The sequence below is a fragment of the Mercenaria mercenaria genome, chromosome 11, assembly GCF_021730395.1.
Source record: "Mercenaria mercenaria strain notata chromosome 11, MADL_Memer_1, whole genome shotgun sequence".
Classification (NCBI taxonomy): Eukaryota; Metazoa; Mollusca; class Bivalvia; order Venerida; family Veneridae; genus Mercenaria; species Mercenaria mercenaria.
In genome coordinates, this window is record NC_069371.1 from 47,302,455 (window position 1) to 47,322,615 (window position 20,161).

The following is a 20,161-nucleotide window of genomic DNA, read 5'->3' on the forward strand; positions in this document are numbered from 1 at the left end:
ATTGCCTTTATTCAGACAGTATTTTACACAAAAAATAGATACGTAAATAGATACACAACCCGCTAAATGTAAAGTACTCTCTATCCCATTTTAGAGGTTTAATCAACGACAATAGTCAGTGTGAAAGTCATGTATTGCCCAGCTCCAAGAATGTTGGGTTCGCTGACAGCTCCGGACATTACACACAGCATATTGTGGTACTCTTTGTCCCCTAAATCTGGCGTGGCTTTAGCTCGTTCTGCCCATGGGTTCCAAACAACTGCAGAAATTAAACATTTACCATAGTATTCAATATAACAAAAACGTCATAAAAATACTATGATTATGCATGCACCATTAAGTTATCTGCATCCGTTATGACTTGGTTTGGTTCATAACAAATTTAGTTTGGGTTGTTTTTGTAGTCTCATTACATAGATCTTATGACAGAAATCCATTTTCTCTACAAGAATTCGTATTCAGCCGTCATATTATTTTACAATCAACGAATTCTTTTCAGTCATGTTCAGTCTTCAGACAAAAATTACATCATCTGTGAGGAATCTAGCAACAGAGCCTCAAAGTGTCAAAAACAGAATCTATTCATTGTATTGCTTAGTCCTTCAGATAACCAGAAATAACTTTACGAATGTGGGTCAAATAGTAGTTGATCATTTTGGGTCTTTTGAATAATTTCTTGATGTTTCTGTTTAACACAGGTTTTTTGATAACCTCTTCATATTTGCTATAACTACGTACGGTGTTGATCTCAAATAATTTGCTGTGTCTAGACTTGTATTGTTTTCAGAAATATGGTTAACTAATTATTATGTTTTGTTCTTTTTTTCAATTCAAAGTGTCAAAATTACAGCTATATTGGCACATAATCTAGTATCATATACTAAAGGTAACTGCCTTTTGCGAAATGCACGTCCCCGACTTGGCATGCCTAACACACGGTTAGGTTAATGTAACATATGCCTTTTAGGGAGCAAAATAAGAAGAGAACTCCTCTGTACTCACTTGTATCATTTAGATTCATTGTTACAAGCCTTCTTCGGGATGTTGTTTTATCCATTTCCGGAACCAGCTCAACTGGGCAAGGGCATTTCTTGTAAATTCTGAAATCAAATACATAACGAAAATTCCACGTTACACAAGTCTTTCTGACATCAAACATGGCATATTCCTCCGTGGTAAGTAAAACTCAAATCAACAACAAGCGTGCCTTCCATAATAGTCTGCAGTGTCCTAGAACTAACGTACTTGTATTAGATTACACAATTTGACAATACCTGATACGATCAAGAGAATGGTAGTGTGTCCATGGTTAATACCGAGGATTGAGAGTGAAACAGATCTGAGTGCATGTACAGAAATTAGATTGACTGCATCAGTACGATATTTAGACAAGCAGAAAACACGAAACACTTTAACATTATGCTACATGTACATACGTTTCTGTTTCCAAAGTATACGAAATGAATTATAGTGTTAATTTTAAACAGGTTCTAGAACAAAAATAAACATGTGTATATAAAAGTGTGCACACAATTCGCATAAAATAGGAGCTCTTGTCTACAATAAACACGTAAAATGATGTCTGGCCATGTAATACTGCAATACAGAGTCTCCTACCGGACGGAAATTAATTTTCTCAACTGAAGGTAGCTTCATAAAGTGATATCTGTTAAAGATGTTAATGAAATATTATGATATATACAATATGCTAAGATACAAAATATATGGATCTGGATTTGAATTGTTAATTAGTTTTAAATTATGGCAAGCATATTTGCATATTCATATTCCAAAATGTCATATTTGTACTTATAAGATATTTTATGATGTATGTTTCAATACTTTTGTGAAAATTATACCGTTATATTGATTTATATAAAGCTTATATAGCAGACACGAAACAGATCATGGTGGTACTATGTTAAACTTTAACCTTATTGTATTTACCGCCTCGCGGAATGAAGCATAATTTTAGAGTCCCTAGAATTAGTCGTGTAATATAAAGGCAATTTTCTCTAAATCTGGCATACAAAAACGGCACTACCAATATATACATAACAGTGTTTATTTCATTTACCCATCAAATTCCTCATTATTAATTGTTACAGTTTCTCGTTCTTCTAAATGTTCTCCTCCATTTATCTAAAAGTTAATAAATTCAAACAAAAATAACAAGAGTTGCTAAAAAGGACATAACCGAGGAAAAAGAAGTGGTTAAGTTTTTTTTTTTTCATAATTGGAATTAATTGCGTTATTGTGAACGGAGGTAATATGAAGGCATACAAGGAAACGTCGGAATACAGTCTATTGGTAACTTCAGGGTTCATACAGCCAGACTGACAAAAAATTCAAGGGGTTTTCAAGGAGTTTTCAAGGACTTTCATTACGTTTTCAAGGATAAGCAAAAAATTGAACAAGCACTTATTGCACATGAAATGACTGGCTTACAATTGGTGAACACTTCGTACATCCAAAATGACTATCACGTGATATACGTTTTTCTATAAAATTCCAATCTGCAATTGATCAACACTTTATCACACACAAAATAACTGGCAAAAAATTGATCAATACTTCTTACATCAACAGCGACTTATCATGTCATATAAGATCAAGTTTTAGGTGCCTCTTGCTGCTGGGGGCGAAGGTGGAATAGTAAACACATCAAGAGTGGCCGTGGGTGACTCGATCAGGTACAGTTTTCTTGTGCTTCTCAGACTTGACGTGCGATTTCAGCGCCGATTCACCCATTGAACTAATGTCAATAACTTTGTTACAATATTTGCACATGGCTTTCCGTTTGTTTTCGAGCTCGAGCAGCCACGGATAGGATACAAGCCACTTTTTGTTGAAAATACACGACATTTTCTTCGATATCGGTAACGGAAATGGTGTCCGTAATTCTTACACGTCGTAATTTTCCTAGTCCCGGTCTGTTTAAAACCCGTATCGTACGGTACACATAGGTTATGCAGACATAAAACATGGCGATGCGTACATATAACAAAGCGTCTTTTACGATCCTTTTTTATTAAGCTGACCAAAATTTCTGAAGAAGGAAATTCAAGGACTTTTATCATAAAATCAAGCACTTTTCAAGCAGTTTTCAAGGCAAGAAACGAATTCAAGGAGTTTTAAGGAGGTTTTCGCAAATTCAAGCACTTTTCATCTAGCAGCTTGAAATTCAAGGAGTTTTCAAGTCTGTGCGAACCCTGAACTTGTAATGAGTAATATCAAAGTAATTTTAAATCCGAACAGAATCTTTAACCTTGAATTCAACTATTTGGGCACAAGTTCTGGAACTTTGTCCTATATGGTAAGGGCGATCATAGCAAACAAGTAATGTAAGGCTTATACGTTTGTTGAGAACTGTTAAAGAATAAGCGTAAACATATATCTAGACTCTGGAAACGAACACGGTGGCAAGTAGATAAGTTTACACCACATAAGTGAGAAAAAATAAAGAAGGTCAAGAAAAAAGTTTACAAAGTTTAGAAAAGGTACGCAAACAAATGATGTAATTTTAAAATCATCAACCTTTAAATAAATTATTTAGTTTACTCACAGAATTTATTATTAATGTTAACAATTAAACAGTGTGCCACTAAGCATGCATTTCACATGATACACGTGATGCATTCCATGTTTTTGCCATTAGGCTATGAACTATGCAAACTTTATATGCCATATCAAGTGCTTTGACCCTTAGATTGATAACGCATGCTGTTAATTACATCTCAATGGAATCACTGACGATATATTCATCCATAAAATCTAGTCCATTTAATTCAGAGATACAGCACGTGACTGTGAATTGAGAACAACAACTTCAACTCCTGTGTGAGGCAAATGTTGGGTAATTTGTCCTAAATGAGGTTTGTTATTAGCAATACTTGATAAATGTTGTCTTCTTTCATCTTAATGTGATGTAAAGAGGGTTACCACGTAGTAGATGAAGTTGTCAATTATATGGCGAAAACAGGTCAGCACTTGTGCATTTTATAGAACTTTTTTACGATCACTAGATCTGCTTACTGACCGCGGTTTCAACATGAAAATAAACCTGCATAACTGCATTGCAAGTATATTAATCAATAACAAATGTAGGTCCATAAAACATAAAAGGAAAAGCATTTGTTCCTCGAGTATTAAGTTTCTTACCACATCTTTGTACTTTAAACCTTTCAGTCCCTTCACTCCTGCTTTAGTTACGTCGTCAACTCGAAAGTATGTATGCATTAGTGTCATAAAACTAAAAGCTTCATCACATGAAAACGAATCTAATTACGTTATCCAATGGGTACAGTGATGCGATAAGTTAACTGCCAAACTACTGATTCCATTTAAAAATGTGGTCATGTTAACTCTACTTCTATTTTCTATTTTTAAATGACCTATAGTAGAAATTTCAGTTATTGTAATTGACTACATGTTATTTCCCAGACGGACCTTTATGAACTTGATTGCCAAATATCAGTTTTGCTAGTGAACATCTTGCATCTAGATAATTCTATTATACATTGCAAAGAGTGAACAAACTTTGTGTACCTTTGTTGAAAACTTTTAAAGAGACCCTAAGAGAATCTTCAGCCAAATTAACTGTATATTCCAACCTAAACCTGAAAGCAAAGCAAATTGAAAACATGGTCAAGAGGCAAGTGGTTCTTAATCAGCGACCTTGACCACTCGGTCAGGATAGTGCCAGAACTTTTTGATTCATTGAAACATTGATGGTGTTTGTGAAATTCTTTCTAATAATACATACTCTCATCATTATTAAACAACAATGTTTACCAAACGAAGAGGTTTGCTTCAGGAATCTACAATAGCAATGTTTTCTCCTTAACAGTGGAAAGTTCTTAAATAGGAAAGCTTCACTCAGGGTGTTGATTTCTTCATGTTCATGTAAGGAAACCTTTCAGCTGGCTTACGAAAGGTCTATGTTTCTACCCAGGTGCCCGACCGTGATGAAATAATGCAAGGATGGGCTGGAAAGTCACCATATTACCTTTAATTGTGTCGGTCCGACGTTACACCCAACAAAAAGAATTGGAAAGACTCTCTACATATAAGTGGCAACCACAGTCTGTACAGGATTAAGGACACGAATATCGTCTGTTTTTTTTTTCTTCTTTTTTTTTAAATAAGGCGTCTTCTTAATCACTAGATCATATTATTTGTACGCATGTCTGCAAGTGGTTTTTGAAAAATATTATCTCACCGTTAATAATGTCGAAATGTAGTATTCAAAATAAATCTTTAGTAGTATTTTGAAGTTTTACATTAGGTGTTTACTTGTGGTACATTAAAAAAACAGGACTCCTTGGGTGATATTAGGTATGATCGACCTTTAACAAATAATAGCTATCGGCTAGCGCCTCAGAAAATGTTACTTTTCCCAGGTTCAAAATATCCTTAATCACCCTCGCTGGCCTATATTTGCTTTAAATAATCAATCACCTACAGGTCTCAAGTAAGGATGATAGAATCCTTTTTTAAAAATTGAATATCTTCAGTCATTTAGGTGAAATGGTCAAAAATCTGTTTTCAACTGAAATATCACTGAGTACATCTTCGGGTCCCAAAAACAAGAAAAACAAAAAACACGGTTCTTTAAGTTCCAAAATGTTTAATATGTTACATTTCCTTGACTAAAAACATTCTGGAGGTTAGGTAATGGTAATGGTTCGACAAAACTCTAGCTAATATTGCAATGTTTGAGACCTGAAGTGTCAATAAGCCTGTAATTTACAATTATTAAGGAGATTAAACCATCAACACAGTTTCTTTATGGTGCATTGGATAACAGTTAAATTGTACATGTTTCCGAACAATGACATTAGATCTAATTACAACTGTTTTTATCAGAACTGTTATTAAGAAATATCATCAATTCATTGCCGAGAACATTTAACGTGTCTGCAAACACGCCCGCAACCTCTTGACTGGTAGGCTTAAATCAAACTGTTTCCTATTAAGTATGTTAACATTTAATCATTTGTTCTTGACATCCTAAAAGAATAATACTTTAAGAAACCTGTAAACCCACGATTGAATACGTTAAATAATGTAAGAGAGACTAAAATAAGCTCTTCCATTCTTAATGCTTAGATGTTGGGTGTAAACCTAACATTGTCTTGACCACAACATTTCGTATGGTACCAGTAGTGAGAACAAGCCAAAGTTAAATGAATCAATCTGAAACTGTATACATTATAAAGCTAAAGTAGATTACTATAGAATAAAAAACTCGCATTCCAAGTCAGGTTATTTTGTTCTTTTTTCTTTTGTTAGAATTCAAGTCATCATTTTAGATTGTAGGAGTGGATGACGGGTTATAGCAACTTTCCATGAATCAAAGTTGATAGATTAGTAAATTAGTTATATTGTCCATAGTCTAAGTGTCACAGACAACATTAACTATAGGATCAAATATTTAGCGCTCATCTTGTTAAGCTAACTAATTATGCTCTACGATAGATACCTTGCATTCCACATATTCCTAGTCTCTTCGTCATCTTCTAAGATAAATACTCTGCAACTCGGATCATCAACTGACTAAAAGGACATTAAAAATATTCGAAATATATCATCCTAAATGTTTCATAGGCAAAACATTTTAGTTTTCGAAGTTCTTTTAACATAATTCCATTCGACTTCTAAAATGTGCTTTTCTTGACAAGCGCTTTATTACAGTAACTGTGGTATATTGACCAGAGTTCTGCGCTCTGGTAGTTATCATACGTATTTCACCAAAGATTTTAAATGGATGCAAAACGCGAAAAACAATATTCAACTTTTGATCACAAAGCGTAACACCCTGATTGTGCACCTAGTGACCTTGATTGTGCATACACTTCTTCGTATTATAACAGAGAACATTTATGCGTAGCTTGACTCCAATTGTGGGTAATAATTGAAAAAGATTTGAAAAGATTATACTTAAACTTCAGTACATAATTGAAATACTTAAATTAAAGAACCTGAGTGACGGTTTCTGCAACTTTCCACTGCTTGATCCTTGCAAACCCGTGCTTAGGTCCAAGGTTCCATAGTCCCATGTGAGCTGTATATAATTAAAACATCTATAAATCTGTGATGCATTTAAAAATTGAAATTTAGACATTGAGGTAGATCTGGTCAGACGCTAATCGCAAAAAATGTGGCAGCAATGGGTATATATGAAGAAACAATGTCCTAACGGCACCACACATGAAGAACTGCCATTTTACATGTTTTACCATGCCTCTATGTGTACAAAGAGAACTATGATAGCCGGCTAAGTTAGCCAATCAGGCCAATATCTAACGGTTTTCTCCCTGTCTGTTCAAGGAGGTTTCCTATCGACCTGTCCCACTAATCAGTATCTTTATTAGTAGAGGGCATCCTGTGTGGCTGCCCTTGTGTGTAAAGCGACTTTGAACGTGTTTATCATAAAAATGACGCGACATAAATCTGGAGAAATACAATATGACATACATGTAATATATAAATAGACAAACTTGGTTCAGTCCTAGCAAGGATATCCTTGGGTAGTTAACAAATGTGCTTCCTTTTCTCGTAATGACTACTAGAATTATATATTAATTCATATTGATTCATCCCCTCTCTCTCTCTCCCTCTCTCTCTGTACGCGCGTGCGTGCGTGCGTGTGTGTGTGTGTGTTCGGGTTTAACGTCTTTTTCAAAAAAAAGTTTAGTCATATAAACGACGGTGTCTACTTGTAGCAGTGAGCACATCAACTTTAAAGTGCTTCCTCACTAGAATATCATGCCGTAGACACTTGACTTGATTCCCCACCCAGTGACATTATACTGACGCCGGGCTGACCAGTCCTAGTGCTATCCTCGTAACACTGATCGCCAAGCGAGGAAGTTAATAGTACCATTTTTACGTCTTTTGTATGACGCGGCCAGGGATCGAACCCACGACCTCCCTCACTCGAAGCGAGCTCTACCAATAGGCTACCGAGACGGTACTACAGATTCCTAATAAAATCGATTTAAAAGAGTCTATTATCATCTTGCATCAATCCAACAATTTTAAACAATTCGTTTGCAGAAATTATTCTTCTCCAATCTTTTATAAATATATTATGAAAGCCATTTTAACATCTAAATTGTTTCAATAGCAAAGTACTACATCACATTTCTAGGTTTCTGCACAGCTGTCAGTACCGCAGTATATTTTATCCGTTTGAAGAACATTTATATCAAACACTATTGTTTCACATATTCCTATATGTACAAATCATTTTATTTGCATATCAATATTGTTTTCAGATTAGTCTGGCTCCGGTTTCAACGTCAACCATTTTACCGGTCCAGTGTTTTATCGGGCCTCATAAAAATATGCCCGCGTTTCTGGTTTCTTAATATTAGTCAAATTACTTAGTACAACAAAGAGGCAGAGTAATGAAAGTAAACAAATAGATTATACACAAGAAACTTACGGAAAACAATTGGAATTCCACCTCTAATGGGGCTCTTCCCATCAAACACTGCTTTTTCACTGTCAAAAAGACATTATACTATGTTGATATTATCAAAAGGACATGTTGACATTCTAACAGTTGTTATATTTCGCTGACGTATGTTCATATGAACATGTTGAAATTCTTTAAAAAAACCCAAAGGGTAGATCGCAGATATGGAAAGATTTCTCACTTAGTCTGACAGACCACTCTAACTGATTTAATAACAAAACAAGCGCCAAATAACATTTATAATTCACCAAAGATAACTATCAGTTAACGCTACCAACACAAAATTCATCAAGCTTCAATATAAACATCCTGATCTAAAACTTGATTATTTCAGAAGCTTTCTTCTTATGACTACACTTTTGTCATGACCAGAAATTACAGAACACAGTGATTCGGCTTCTGAAATCACTATAATTGTGTACTTCTGACATTGTTCAAATTTTCCAAATATTAGACCTAGCTATATGGCTTCAACAAGCTTTGTAAGAGACCAGTAGCCAGTGCGATATATAAACCATCTTTCCTCTAGCCCTTTTCACTTTTATGCTTTCTTAATTATCGGAATATGAGCTTTAAAGCTTTCAAACTCCTGGGAAGACTAATGACAACTTATGCCTCAAACTCCTGGGAAGACTAATGACAACTTATACCTCAAAAGATAATGAAGTAAAAAAAATGCGTAACATTTCTAAATCGTTAGTTCGCTAAACTGCCTGTGATTTGTAAAACTTTTAAGTACAAAACGTTTGGAAAGGAGTTATTTTGAAAATTTCGAACACGATCCAGATTCCAAATGTGTTTTTGTAAAATTTCAAAACAATTTTACATATTTTGCCAGATATTATGAATTGCGTGATTTAAAACTGTGTGATGACTATGAAATCAAACTTAAAACAAAAAGGTTACCTGCAAAAAAAGATGTCCTCTCCTTTATTCTTCCATGATGTAACAGTGGCACCTGTTGTAAAGAAATTAAGAGCTTTAGATTTAATTTACATTCAGTAAATATTGATTCATAAAAAGGGATGTTCTTTATTTTTGCAATCGCATGTTACACATGTTTCACAAGCGTTTTATAAGTATGTGTACATTTGGATAAGACAATAGAAATACATGAAACCAACCCTCATGTAGGTGTATCTTTTCATTTATTAAATTTTAACCTGTTTTTGTTACTTTGTGATACTTGAGTTTCCGAAGAATAATTTATCATGCTGATTATACACGATTTTAAACCCATAATACACAATAAAATGAACCAGAGCTGTTCTACAACTCGGAAATGTTCCTGGGCAGCATGATACAACTCCCTTGTTTGTCCCTATATATGGGTGCCTGTATATCTACGTGGGGTTAGCTACACCCTGATAACTCATTAATGTTCGGTTCCATGATATATCACAGGTCCCAATCCACAAGGTCAAATGATCGGTCTCTAAAACGTGATATTTCTAAATCTATGTGTCCCTTACTCTAATTCACAACTTTGGGAAGTTATGGGTTATTATTGGTACTTAACTCAGGGACAATGGCAGGTTCAGTGACTGCCTATTGTTGGAACAGTGTATTAACAAACAAAACAAATAACCAACTGAAGAAGGAAGTCAATGTGTCAGTCGCTCAACCAGATGATCTTGAGTGCGAAGTCCACAGGGGCTAGATAGTTTACTTTCTTATTTGACAGAATTACTCATATTTCTAGAAAGTGGACGCAAGTGTGATGAAACGTCTTGACAACTGAAGTAAAGTGTGCTTGTAAACATGTTAGATTTCATAGAATCCTTACCGTGTAAATTTATAGTGCATTCCGAGCCGTCACCAACTTTCAGTGTCACAATTTGGCTTCCTTTGTTACCTTTTGACATCATGAACTATTAAAAGAATAATGGTATCTGTTAACATTTTTACACAAAGAGCATTTATGTCATCTAAACAACCTATTTTGAGTTTTGGACCCTCTTTCAACTTCAATATATACAACTGCTGTTTACACCAAATAAGAAGTGATTACTTAGTGTTATTATGAATTAATCCAAAATGCAGTCTCAGGTTGGTGTGAGATATGGTATGATGAAAGCAAGGAAGAGTAACCAATAGAGAAAGCCACGTTCCAAACATTCAGCCACACGCGATCAAGGCACACACGATCAACACACACACACACCACTCACAAATCAAACATACAAGGACAAAACAAACAAATACAGGAACACAGTGGGGCACCGCCTCGGAACGGTCAGTGGCAAAACCACCACTGGGGACTTTAAACCGGTTTATGGTGCACCTAACCTCACTCTAACCCCCACCATGTTCCAAAGTCACAAGACAGTGTGAATAAAAGTTATCCTCACCAGGTGAAACCCTAACATACGCAAAGGCAACAGAAGGCATGTAATGTAAAACACAAAAATGCTCTTGTATATATAAAAGGCCAGACGAAGCAGGCCAGAAGACTGAAATTACAATTGCTCAGTCCTGGTGGGATTTAAGAACTACTTGTCATAGAGTCCTCCATCTGTTCCGTCAGACACAATAAAAGAGGAAAGTGTAGCGTCCAACTGTAAAAGGGCTAAACACCAAACATGCGGTGTGTCTCAACACAGTTGGGTCATAACCTCTTTTAATAAAACGTTTAATGACTTTACTAAATACAACTGGAAAATTGCCATGACCCAAATCTTACAATTTTTGTAAACCACATCCCAATAAAAAGCGCGTTTTGGTATACCTTCTCGCAGAAGTGTCTTTAAACTGATATTGTATTTCAAAATCAATTCTGAATACGATAGTAAAATTTTGAAAAGTTTTTACTTAATTTATAATAACGGTAGCCCTGTTGAAGAAGCTTATTTGTAATATATAGGTTACGTTCATTGAAATCCTCAAAATGACTACATGTCACGCTCTAGCAAACCGAATTAACTGAGAAATATATACCCCATAAGATGTAGCTTGGGGTACATCCCTATCCAAATTGGGGAAATTTACAATATTAAAATTAAAATCATCCCTCTTGTCATAAATTTCAGTATTTATAAAATTGTCGTAAATAGAGAGATGTAAATCTAGAAATGAAGCAATGAGTCAAATAAGATTGTGTAAGTTATATGTTTTGTTTAGTTTTAATTGTATTAAGAAAAGGTCTAGACAATTTTCAAATGGATAATTAAAAAAAAAAGGTTTAGTTTTTCAAAATCGATTATTTTTCTTATATGTCTAATAGCATCTAAATAAATTTTTATTTTGTTTGTGTGTGTTTGGAAGAGGGGGTGGGGCGGGGGTGGGTGAGTGGAGGGGGTGGTAAGAAAACATCTTATACTAATTCTTTATATATGGTTATCATATCTTTCATTGAAAGACTCGAAAGTACTGAAAATAAGGTCTCAAAATTTAACTGTTGATATGAAATAAAGAGGGAAATAGTTTAATGTAACCTTGCATTGTAATCGTAAGCAGTAGTTGGAAGTAATTAGCCATAATGGTCTCCCCTAAGACAACTATTTGTCTCTGGTTTGTTAATCCCCAATCATGTTGCTTTTAAATATGTCATTTCGCCTATATTGGCACCTCATATTTTTCAATTTATTACAAAAAAAATGATGAAGTTATTATAAATAACTAAAATGCTGTATTCATCCAATACTTAAATCAAAACGAGAACAAAATGATAATAAAAAAACATTATTTTCCAAAATCAATACAATCAACAACTATGTATTAGGAAAATAGGAAACACATTTTCCATTATCCTGGCCTACACTGTACTTATGTACTCCATATCCTTCCGTTTTCAGTTGCCCTTGCATACATATACTTATCAAAATTTCTTACAAGACACCTAACATATTCAATAGAATTTTCTTCATGAATACATAAGGGAAACTAAAAATTGCCACACATGATCTATGTCCTTTGAAATGAAAGTTTGCAGCTTTGATGACCATTAGTTGTTTTTTTCAGTTACTGTCAGCTTCAAAATCTACAAAGAAAACTTTGCAAGCGAATGCCACTTTGAATGAGTAAAACTTGCAATTTAGAATTTTTGAACGTTTCAATATAAAAACAAAATGATTAATTTTACATAATAAATATTATATGTACTGCATGCAGTAAAACATCACTAGAGAAACAAGTGAATGAAGTATTGCCACGCAATACAAAGTCCCCTATTGGGAGGCACATAATTTTTTCAACTGCAGTATAACATAATCAATTGATATCTGTCAATGATGTATAAACAATATTGTTCTATATATACAATATGTTATAATAAAACACTTGGATTAAAATTTGCATATATTAAAACCTCCAGTTGTTTTCATGTGGATTTTTTTGGCCAGTTATAAAAAGAAGTTATCATATAAGTTATTTATAGTAAAAACAAAGGGAAATTAATCCTAAAAAAACTCTTTTATAAGTTAACACAAAACTCTTTACCAGGTAGAAATAGGTCAAAATACACATAGACATTCGATGTAACGAGCATGTTGTACTACAGAAAGGTGGTATCGATTTTTCCCTACGGCCAGTAATGAAAAAGTAACAATATGATCTTTTTATATTCTAACAACAAGGGTGCCTCGTGGTGGTAAACAATTGTGCCAAGCTACATCAAAATCCCTCCATGCATGGAGAAGAAATGCTCCGGACAAAGTCATTCTTAAATTTAAAATTTGACCTCTAAGTATGACCTTAACCTTCGACCTAGGGACCTGGTTCTTGCACATGATAATTTATCTTATGGCGGTGAACATTTGTGCCAAGCTACATCAAAATCCCTCCATGCATAAGGAGGAAATGTTCCGAACAATGTCATTTTTTTATCTGACCTTTGGCCTCTAAGTGTGACCTTGACTTTAGACCTAGGGCCCGAGTTTTGCGCATGACATTTTGTCTAATCCAGGGAAATATTTATGCCAACTGATACTTAAATCCTGTCTTGCATGACAAAATTATAGACCGGACAGGAAAAAAATCCTATGTGACCTTGACCTTTAAGCTAGGGTTCTGGGTGTTGCGCATGTCATTGACATGTCGTCTCATCTTGGGGAACATTTATGCCAGGTAATATTGTTATTCCTTGATGGATGACAGAGTTCTGAACCAGACAGGAAAAGACCCCTATTAACGTTTGACCTTCAGTTGTGACTTTGACCTTTGAGCTAGGGGTCCGAGTGTTGCACATGACACGTCGTTTTATCATGGGGAACATTTGTGACAAGTGATATTAAAATCTCTTAACGAATGACAGAGTTGTGGACCGGACACCAAACAGACCCTGTTCATTCCATGTTTTAACATATCACTGCTAAGTGTGACATTGATCTTTGAGGTAGTGGTTTGAAAGTTATGCATGACACTTTTTGTGCCAAGTAATATTAAAATCCCTTCATGGTTGGGAGAGTTATCGACCGAACAGGAAAAAAGCCATGTTGACCTTTGATATCCAACTGTGACCTTGACCTTTAAGCTAATGGTCTGGGTTTTGCGCATGACACGTCGTCACATTATGGGGAACATTTGCGCCGAGTAATATTAAAATTCCTTCATAGATGACAGAGTTATGGACCGGACACGAAATTTCGGAGGACGGAAGGAGGGACGGAATGACGGAAAAGCGCATTCTTATAGTCGCCGAGACTGGACAGTAGGAGACTAATAATATGTTGACTTAAGTTCAGGCACCCAATCAAACAGGCAAGTGCAGTGAAATGGCTGTTTTTGTGGGGGTTTTTTATGGTTTTGTGTCTTGTTTGAAATTCACAAACCCGGTATTATTTGATAAATTTTAGCTATAACCTGGACGAAATTTCTTACCGGCCACATTTAACTTGAGAATATCTATTTCGGATGATGCATGTTATATGTGTGTTGTTTGTATCGACCTAACATTCAAATGAGCATAGTGTCAGCCTTTTGTACTAAAACATAGACATGATCGTTATTTGCAAAAGACCATTTTAGAAGTATCATAAATAAATTCGTTTCTCGAAGTATTTACCTGGAATTCACATGATAAAAAGTAAATGGTTAAAAGGTTAATACTATATTGAATACAGGAAAACTAGCCAGTAGTGGTTTTACGTGGCTTTGTTTAATAGGGTATGCTCATGGCCCTAGCTCTCACTGTGTACATAGGGTACTTGTGATTTTATGCGATAATATTTCTAGAATTGGAGGGACCAATTCTTAGATATTAAGTCGCACGAGACAGTAATGTACAATTTGTATGGGATAGATAGATTGAAAAGACAATTCAAGTCGTTCTTCTTTTATCAAATATTTCCGTGGCCAGTTGATATACTGCTTAGCCTTAAACTGTGCCACGCCTTTAAATTTATTTTCGACATTGTCGATATTGAATGTCCATAACTCTTTGGATTCAACATTACGTCAGTTAAAATGTGGACAACGTTCAGAGCAAAAGAAATGTTTAAGGTGACATTGGTGAAATATTCCAAAACTGAAAGGTAAATTAAATTTACCATGTCAAAATATCCGTTTCCATATTTTCTTTTTAACTTTCTGGCCATATCTTACATACTTTAGTCTTAAACGGGAAACATATGGCTTTATTTCCATTAATTCTTTACAGAAACAAAGATCTTTAACATATGTTGTACCATTTAGATCGAAAATACTTAGTGCAATGCAAAATTCTGCAGATCTAGCTGACTGATTAGGTTGCAACAGGTTAACGGGTGTCTTTAAATGGGGATAATGATAAAACTTTGTGACAGGCTTTCAGTCCGATTTCAAAGAAACTAGACTAAATACGTAAATTAAATTTCAAGAACGCAAAAATTAGACAACGTTGACCTTTGTAATATAACAAAAAGCCTTCTCTTACAAGGGCTGAATCGCTGCACTTCAAGTACAATGTGTACATTTAAAAATGTTTCCATAAACTAACTGCTATGACTGCAATACTGTTGAGAAACGGCGTTAAACCCAAAACAAACAAGCAATAAACCACACAACTAAAGAAGACTTTTGAAATAGGCAGGAAAGCGCAACACAACATTTAGTAACGGTGAAAAATCGAAGGAAAGAAAATAACACCATCTATAGAGTTGCAACAGCTACCGTTCAAAATATTCACATTGAAAAAGGAAAGTACCGTATATCCACATCTTATTTATTTATTTATTTGGGTTTTACGGCGCACCAGCACAGTATAGGTTATATGGCTCCAAACACGGCTGAGTCAATAGAATACAGCTTCATTTCAATAATACAACGTAAGGAGAGATTGTGTGTTTGCCGCTGAAGTTATTACCAAATCAAAGTCAACTCATCGCCAGCCTAATGACCATTTTTTGAGTCGGCTAAAGGCTGAAAGCCTTTTGACGAGTCCTTGCTGTTCAACGATTCTCTAAATTGACCGAATAACACGTGAAGTGATGTAGTTCCATTAGATTTCTCAAACTTCAAACAGTTCACTGCATGAATGAAGTTAAGTTGTGTCAATTCCCTTTGCTATGACCAATATACGATGTAATCAGTCATATTTATTACTTGTAATTGTGCAATACTCGAATGTAACTCATTAAGCATAAATGTGCATTTTAAGAATTGCGCAGGCTTACAAAGCTTGGGTAACATCCAGCGAAAGACAAAAAATAGTTCCACAGGGCTCCAGATAAGATGCGTATTAGCGTATATTATGTATAGAAATAAAGCAAATACGCATGTCTAATAATTTCTAAGCGTATAAAAACGTATATAAAATTACAGAAACGCACACAATGCTTTTTTAAAAACAAAATCTGAATCGTCTGGATGCGTTAGGTAACATAGCCGATCAGCCTTAATTCTCCCACATTGAACGTAAACACGCATCGTATGATTTCTATAAACTTTGCGTGGGTTGAATTTTGCAGTCAGTAAGCGGATAAATTATCGGAAGAAGAAGTTCTTACTGGTTTGTTTAGTTACTACTGATATTGAAAATGATTTTAATTCTTATTTTTCGACAAATAAACAAATCGGCGAAACATTAAATTGCATTTTCTTGTAGTTTTTGAAATCGAAAGTAGATCGTCTATGTTTGGCTGCTTTCACGAAACGAAACAACTTTTTTATGAAAAGATTTAAATAAGAGGTAATTTAACCGTAAACTTCAATGTCAGATACTGTCAATTGCTGCTAAATGTATTCGTATCATCACAATTTGTAAAATATATTGTTGAAACTGGAAAAAAGTGTAATCGTATCCGGATGTAATATTTTGGGTAAATATCGAGCTGTGCTATGAATTTTTAAGAAAAAAAAACTAAAAACAAACTGAAACTGGTAGACTATACTGTCAGTACATCAATCATTAGCCGACTCAGGCCCTTCAGGCCTTTGATTACAATTTTAAAAAGAAATACTGGTTAAACATAATACTTAATGGTACCTTTGATTGTGCTATCCAATATATGAATACTTTCTTATTTCACAAATATACAACAGAACCTAATGGCTAATACGTGGCAGGCTTCAACAATGCCTTATCCTTTAACATCGATCACACGTAAATATAAACGTTTTGCGTGATCACCCCGTGAATGTAACATATTTTGTTGTTACATAATGAACATACCGTATCTCACACATCGCTGGCGATAAGTAATGCAGCTGGTTATATGCACACTTCATTTACATTTGTCGTCTTTGCTATAGAAGGGGATATCCGTCAGTACATACAAAAATTTTGTTTATAAATCACTGCTTCATGGTAATTGTATCATTGCTTCTTATATTGTTAACACAAGACTGCTATCTCCCATGTGTCTTCGTTTTGTTTTTCGTTTATGTTTATGTTAGGTTAGTATATGTCTGATGGTTTATGACAAATGCAGACTAACTAATATTCGAATGTTTAATACCAAAATGGTAAGTCTCTTGTCCATGTTTGACTAACTTTATTTGAAATTGAATGTTTCACGCAGAAAACGACATGTTCGTTGCATTTTGACGGAAAGCCAGTCAAGAATACAGATTGCAGGTAGGAGTCCCGATATTAACAAGAAACGTTTGGACTATAACAATGGTTACTCACTTAATGTCATCAATATGACCAGAAAATAGACTATGACATTTTTTTATAAAGTGCAATTTTGAATTTAAAATCTGAAAGACGGTAGCTTTTGTTTTGTTTATAAAGATATGATCAATAAATAAATAATCATAGATTAAAATCAAAATACTCGATCTCACTTGTAAAGAAAAATAATTTGGATAATAATCTTGCAAGTATTTTTAAGGGCCTAACAGATGAGTAATACAACGATGTGTTTACTTGTTACATAATAATATTCCTTGTTAAGCACTAGCATGTCCGTTATAGAGATATTTCCATTGTTAAATATTTTTATTAAATGATTCAAGAATCTGCACGGTCAAATTGTTACCTGAGCAAGGCGGGAAGAAGCCATCGGTTCTAACTGATCTTTACATAACTGCGAGATACAGTGCACAGAATAAAACATTGCCGCTTAAAACACTCTATAGTCCAGATAACATGGGAGACGATAGTTATGAAGAACAGAAAAAGAACGGAAAAATAATTATCTGACTTGTGGGTTTATTTTGGTTTGTACGAAAAGATACTTTTCAGTTTACAAGGCTGTTGTGTTTGGACTCCTTCGGCGTGTTTCAGCTGTCTATGTTTTATTAATAGAACAAGTGCGTCGCCTAGAGTGTCAGGCGTGCATACACCAAATTAATTTTGATACAAAATAACCTACGCATACAGTAACCAACATCAAAAGCGCAGAAAACGTTGTTAAATATCATTAAAGTTCATTTTCTTATAAAGTCAGCATTATTTAAATTTAAAAAGGTTCTTAAAATTAATTATTATAGTTTATTTTATATATTTGATGGGGATACTTTTTCAGTAACAAAAAAAAAGAAGGTATATTTTTTGATGAAAGGTTCACAGCTTTATGCAAAGTTTCGTTCATTTTACGACATGGGACGATTTAAAAAAAAAGAAGAAGAAAGAAACAACGTCACAAATAATTATAATATTATTTTGTTACACAAGCATATACAATATGATGTGTAGAGGTTGACATTTTACTAAAATATGGCAGAATACAATAATGATATCACAGTTTTTTTTATAAACAGTAAGACCAAGAAATATTGTTTTATGCATTAGCTCTACATGTATCTTTATTTAAATATATTTAGTAACATATTAGAAGTTGATAAACTAAGATGATTTCAAGAATGTATTCGGATTGGAAAGAATCATACTGAAAGTTGCTTGAAAAAAATGATAATATGATTTTCATCAGTATATTATATATAATTATGTAACATTTTACCTCCCGTTTATTTTACATGTAAATCGCTGCGATGCGCCACAATTCACCACAAACCATCAACACTTGACCGCAATGCGCTGTTCTCTGTCATCGCTCCATACCGCAGGCGATTCTTTTGTATTAGGTTGCGATGGATGTGGTAACATGCACTGCGGATTGCCTGAAAAGGATATAATCCCCGTGCCTCGGAAAATTGTCCGCTTAAGGGTCCAACCACGGCAATAATGGATTCTGAAAAAAAACAACCTGTTAGTCAGGGACAGTCACTATAGCTAAAAGAAAGAAACTGTGATAAAGATCTGAATATTTGCTTTATCTTTGCTTAGCTTGCGGATCACCCTTTAACGTGTTTAAATTATAGATTAAATGGTTAACACATCACCTATGCGAAAACATGTCAGAATGGTGATATTTTCATTTTACTGACTAGAGGATAATCACATTTTAGATTTAATCATAAAAAAGAAACCTTAACTTTAAATATTACCACCATTAAAACATTTTTAAAAACTGCGATACATACAATATATGTTTACTCTTTTATCCAGAGGCATAGGCCTTTATTCGTTTACTATAGATTCTTTTTTTAGATATTGCTGTAATAGGATAATGTTTTAAACATTTCTTTTTATTCCTAAACAATAGTCAATATTGAAAATGTCTGCCATGTGTTGCATGTTTGTATATTCACAACCGTCCTTGCCGTGAACATTTTTAACATTGAGCTTTCCGAGAAATGTATCTCTACATATACATGATTATTTGAAACAATCAAGTTGATTAGGATAATACTACAGATGCACATGTCTGGTAACAGATGTTTACATTGAAATATAAAATATGCATCTTATAAAATGCAGGGATAAAAGAATAGTCTAAATTGTTAGGGTAATAATAGGTTCGATCATTCAGTTTAGAAGTACAAAGGCTGTACTCTCGTTTTCGGGTACTCCAGATAAAATTGTTGTCTTGAGGTGATGGTGGAGGGTAGTGTGAAGAAGAAATTGATGTGTGCTTATTTGCCGGTTATGAGTATCTATTAGTACATTATTTATCCTAGAGTTAATGGAATCGAGGTGTTAGTGTATTGGAAAGTAATAGAAGTGTTAGATGCACGATTATTTCGTGCAAGTCTCATTTACTATATAACCGAGTTGAATTGTCAAATTAGTTATTGGATGTTGTCAACATAGCTTAGCAGAACATTGTTACAACTTGTTACATGTATATAAACTGGATCCCATCTTGTCCATACTTTTACTGTGTAAATTTGCATTATTTTAAGTTTCATTAAAATAATTAATTTTTTTTCGCATATACACTATACCAGGTTGTCAATCAGCCCAATTAATTA

The 20,161-nt window shown here is 34.3% G+C and overlaps 1 protein-coding gene across 1 annotated transcript; it reads right to left on the reverse strand.

The window, feature by feature from the left end:
- Positions 1–74: 74 nt before the first annotated feature.
- On the reverse strand, positions 75–17,070 carry LOC123531979 (uncharacterized). Its single transcript, XM_053518081.1, has 11 exons — positions 16,887–17,070; positions 10,272–10,356; positions 9,392–9,443; positions 8,453–8,511; positions 6,984–7,066; positions 6,485–6,558; positions 4,540–4,619; positions 4,162–4,280; positions 2,078–2,142; positions 1,003–1,100; positions 75–259 (listed from the first exon to the last, which is right to left on the reverse strand). Exons 2-11 carry the CDS (start codon positions 10,351–10,353, stop codon positions 99–101), a joined length of 873 nt encoding a protein of 290 aa, XP_053374056.1. The 5' UTR covers positions 10,354–10,356; positions 16,887–17,070; the 3' UTR covers positions 75–98.
- Positions 17,071–20,161: the final 3,091 nt, after the last annotated feature.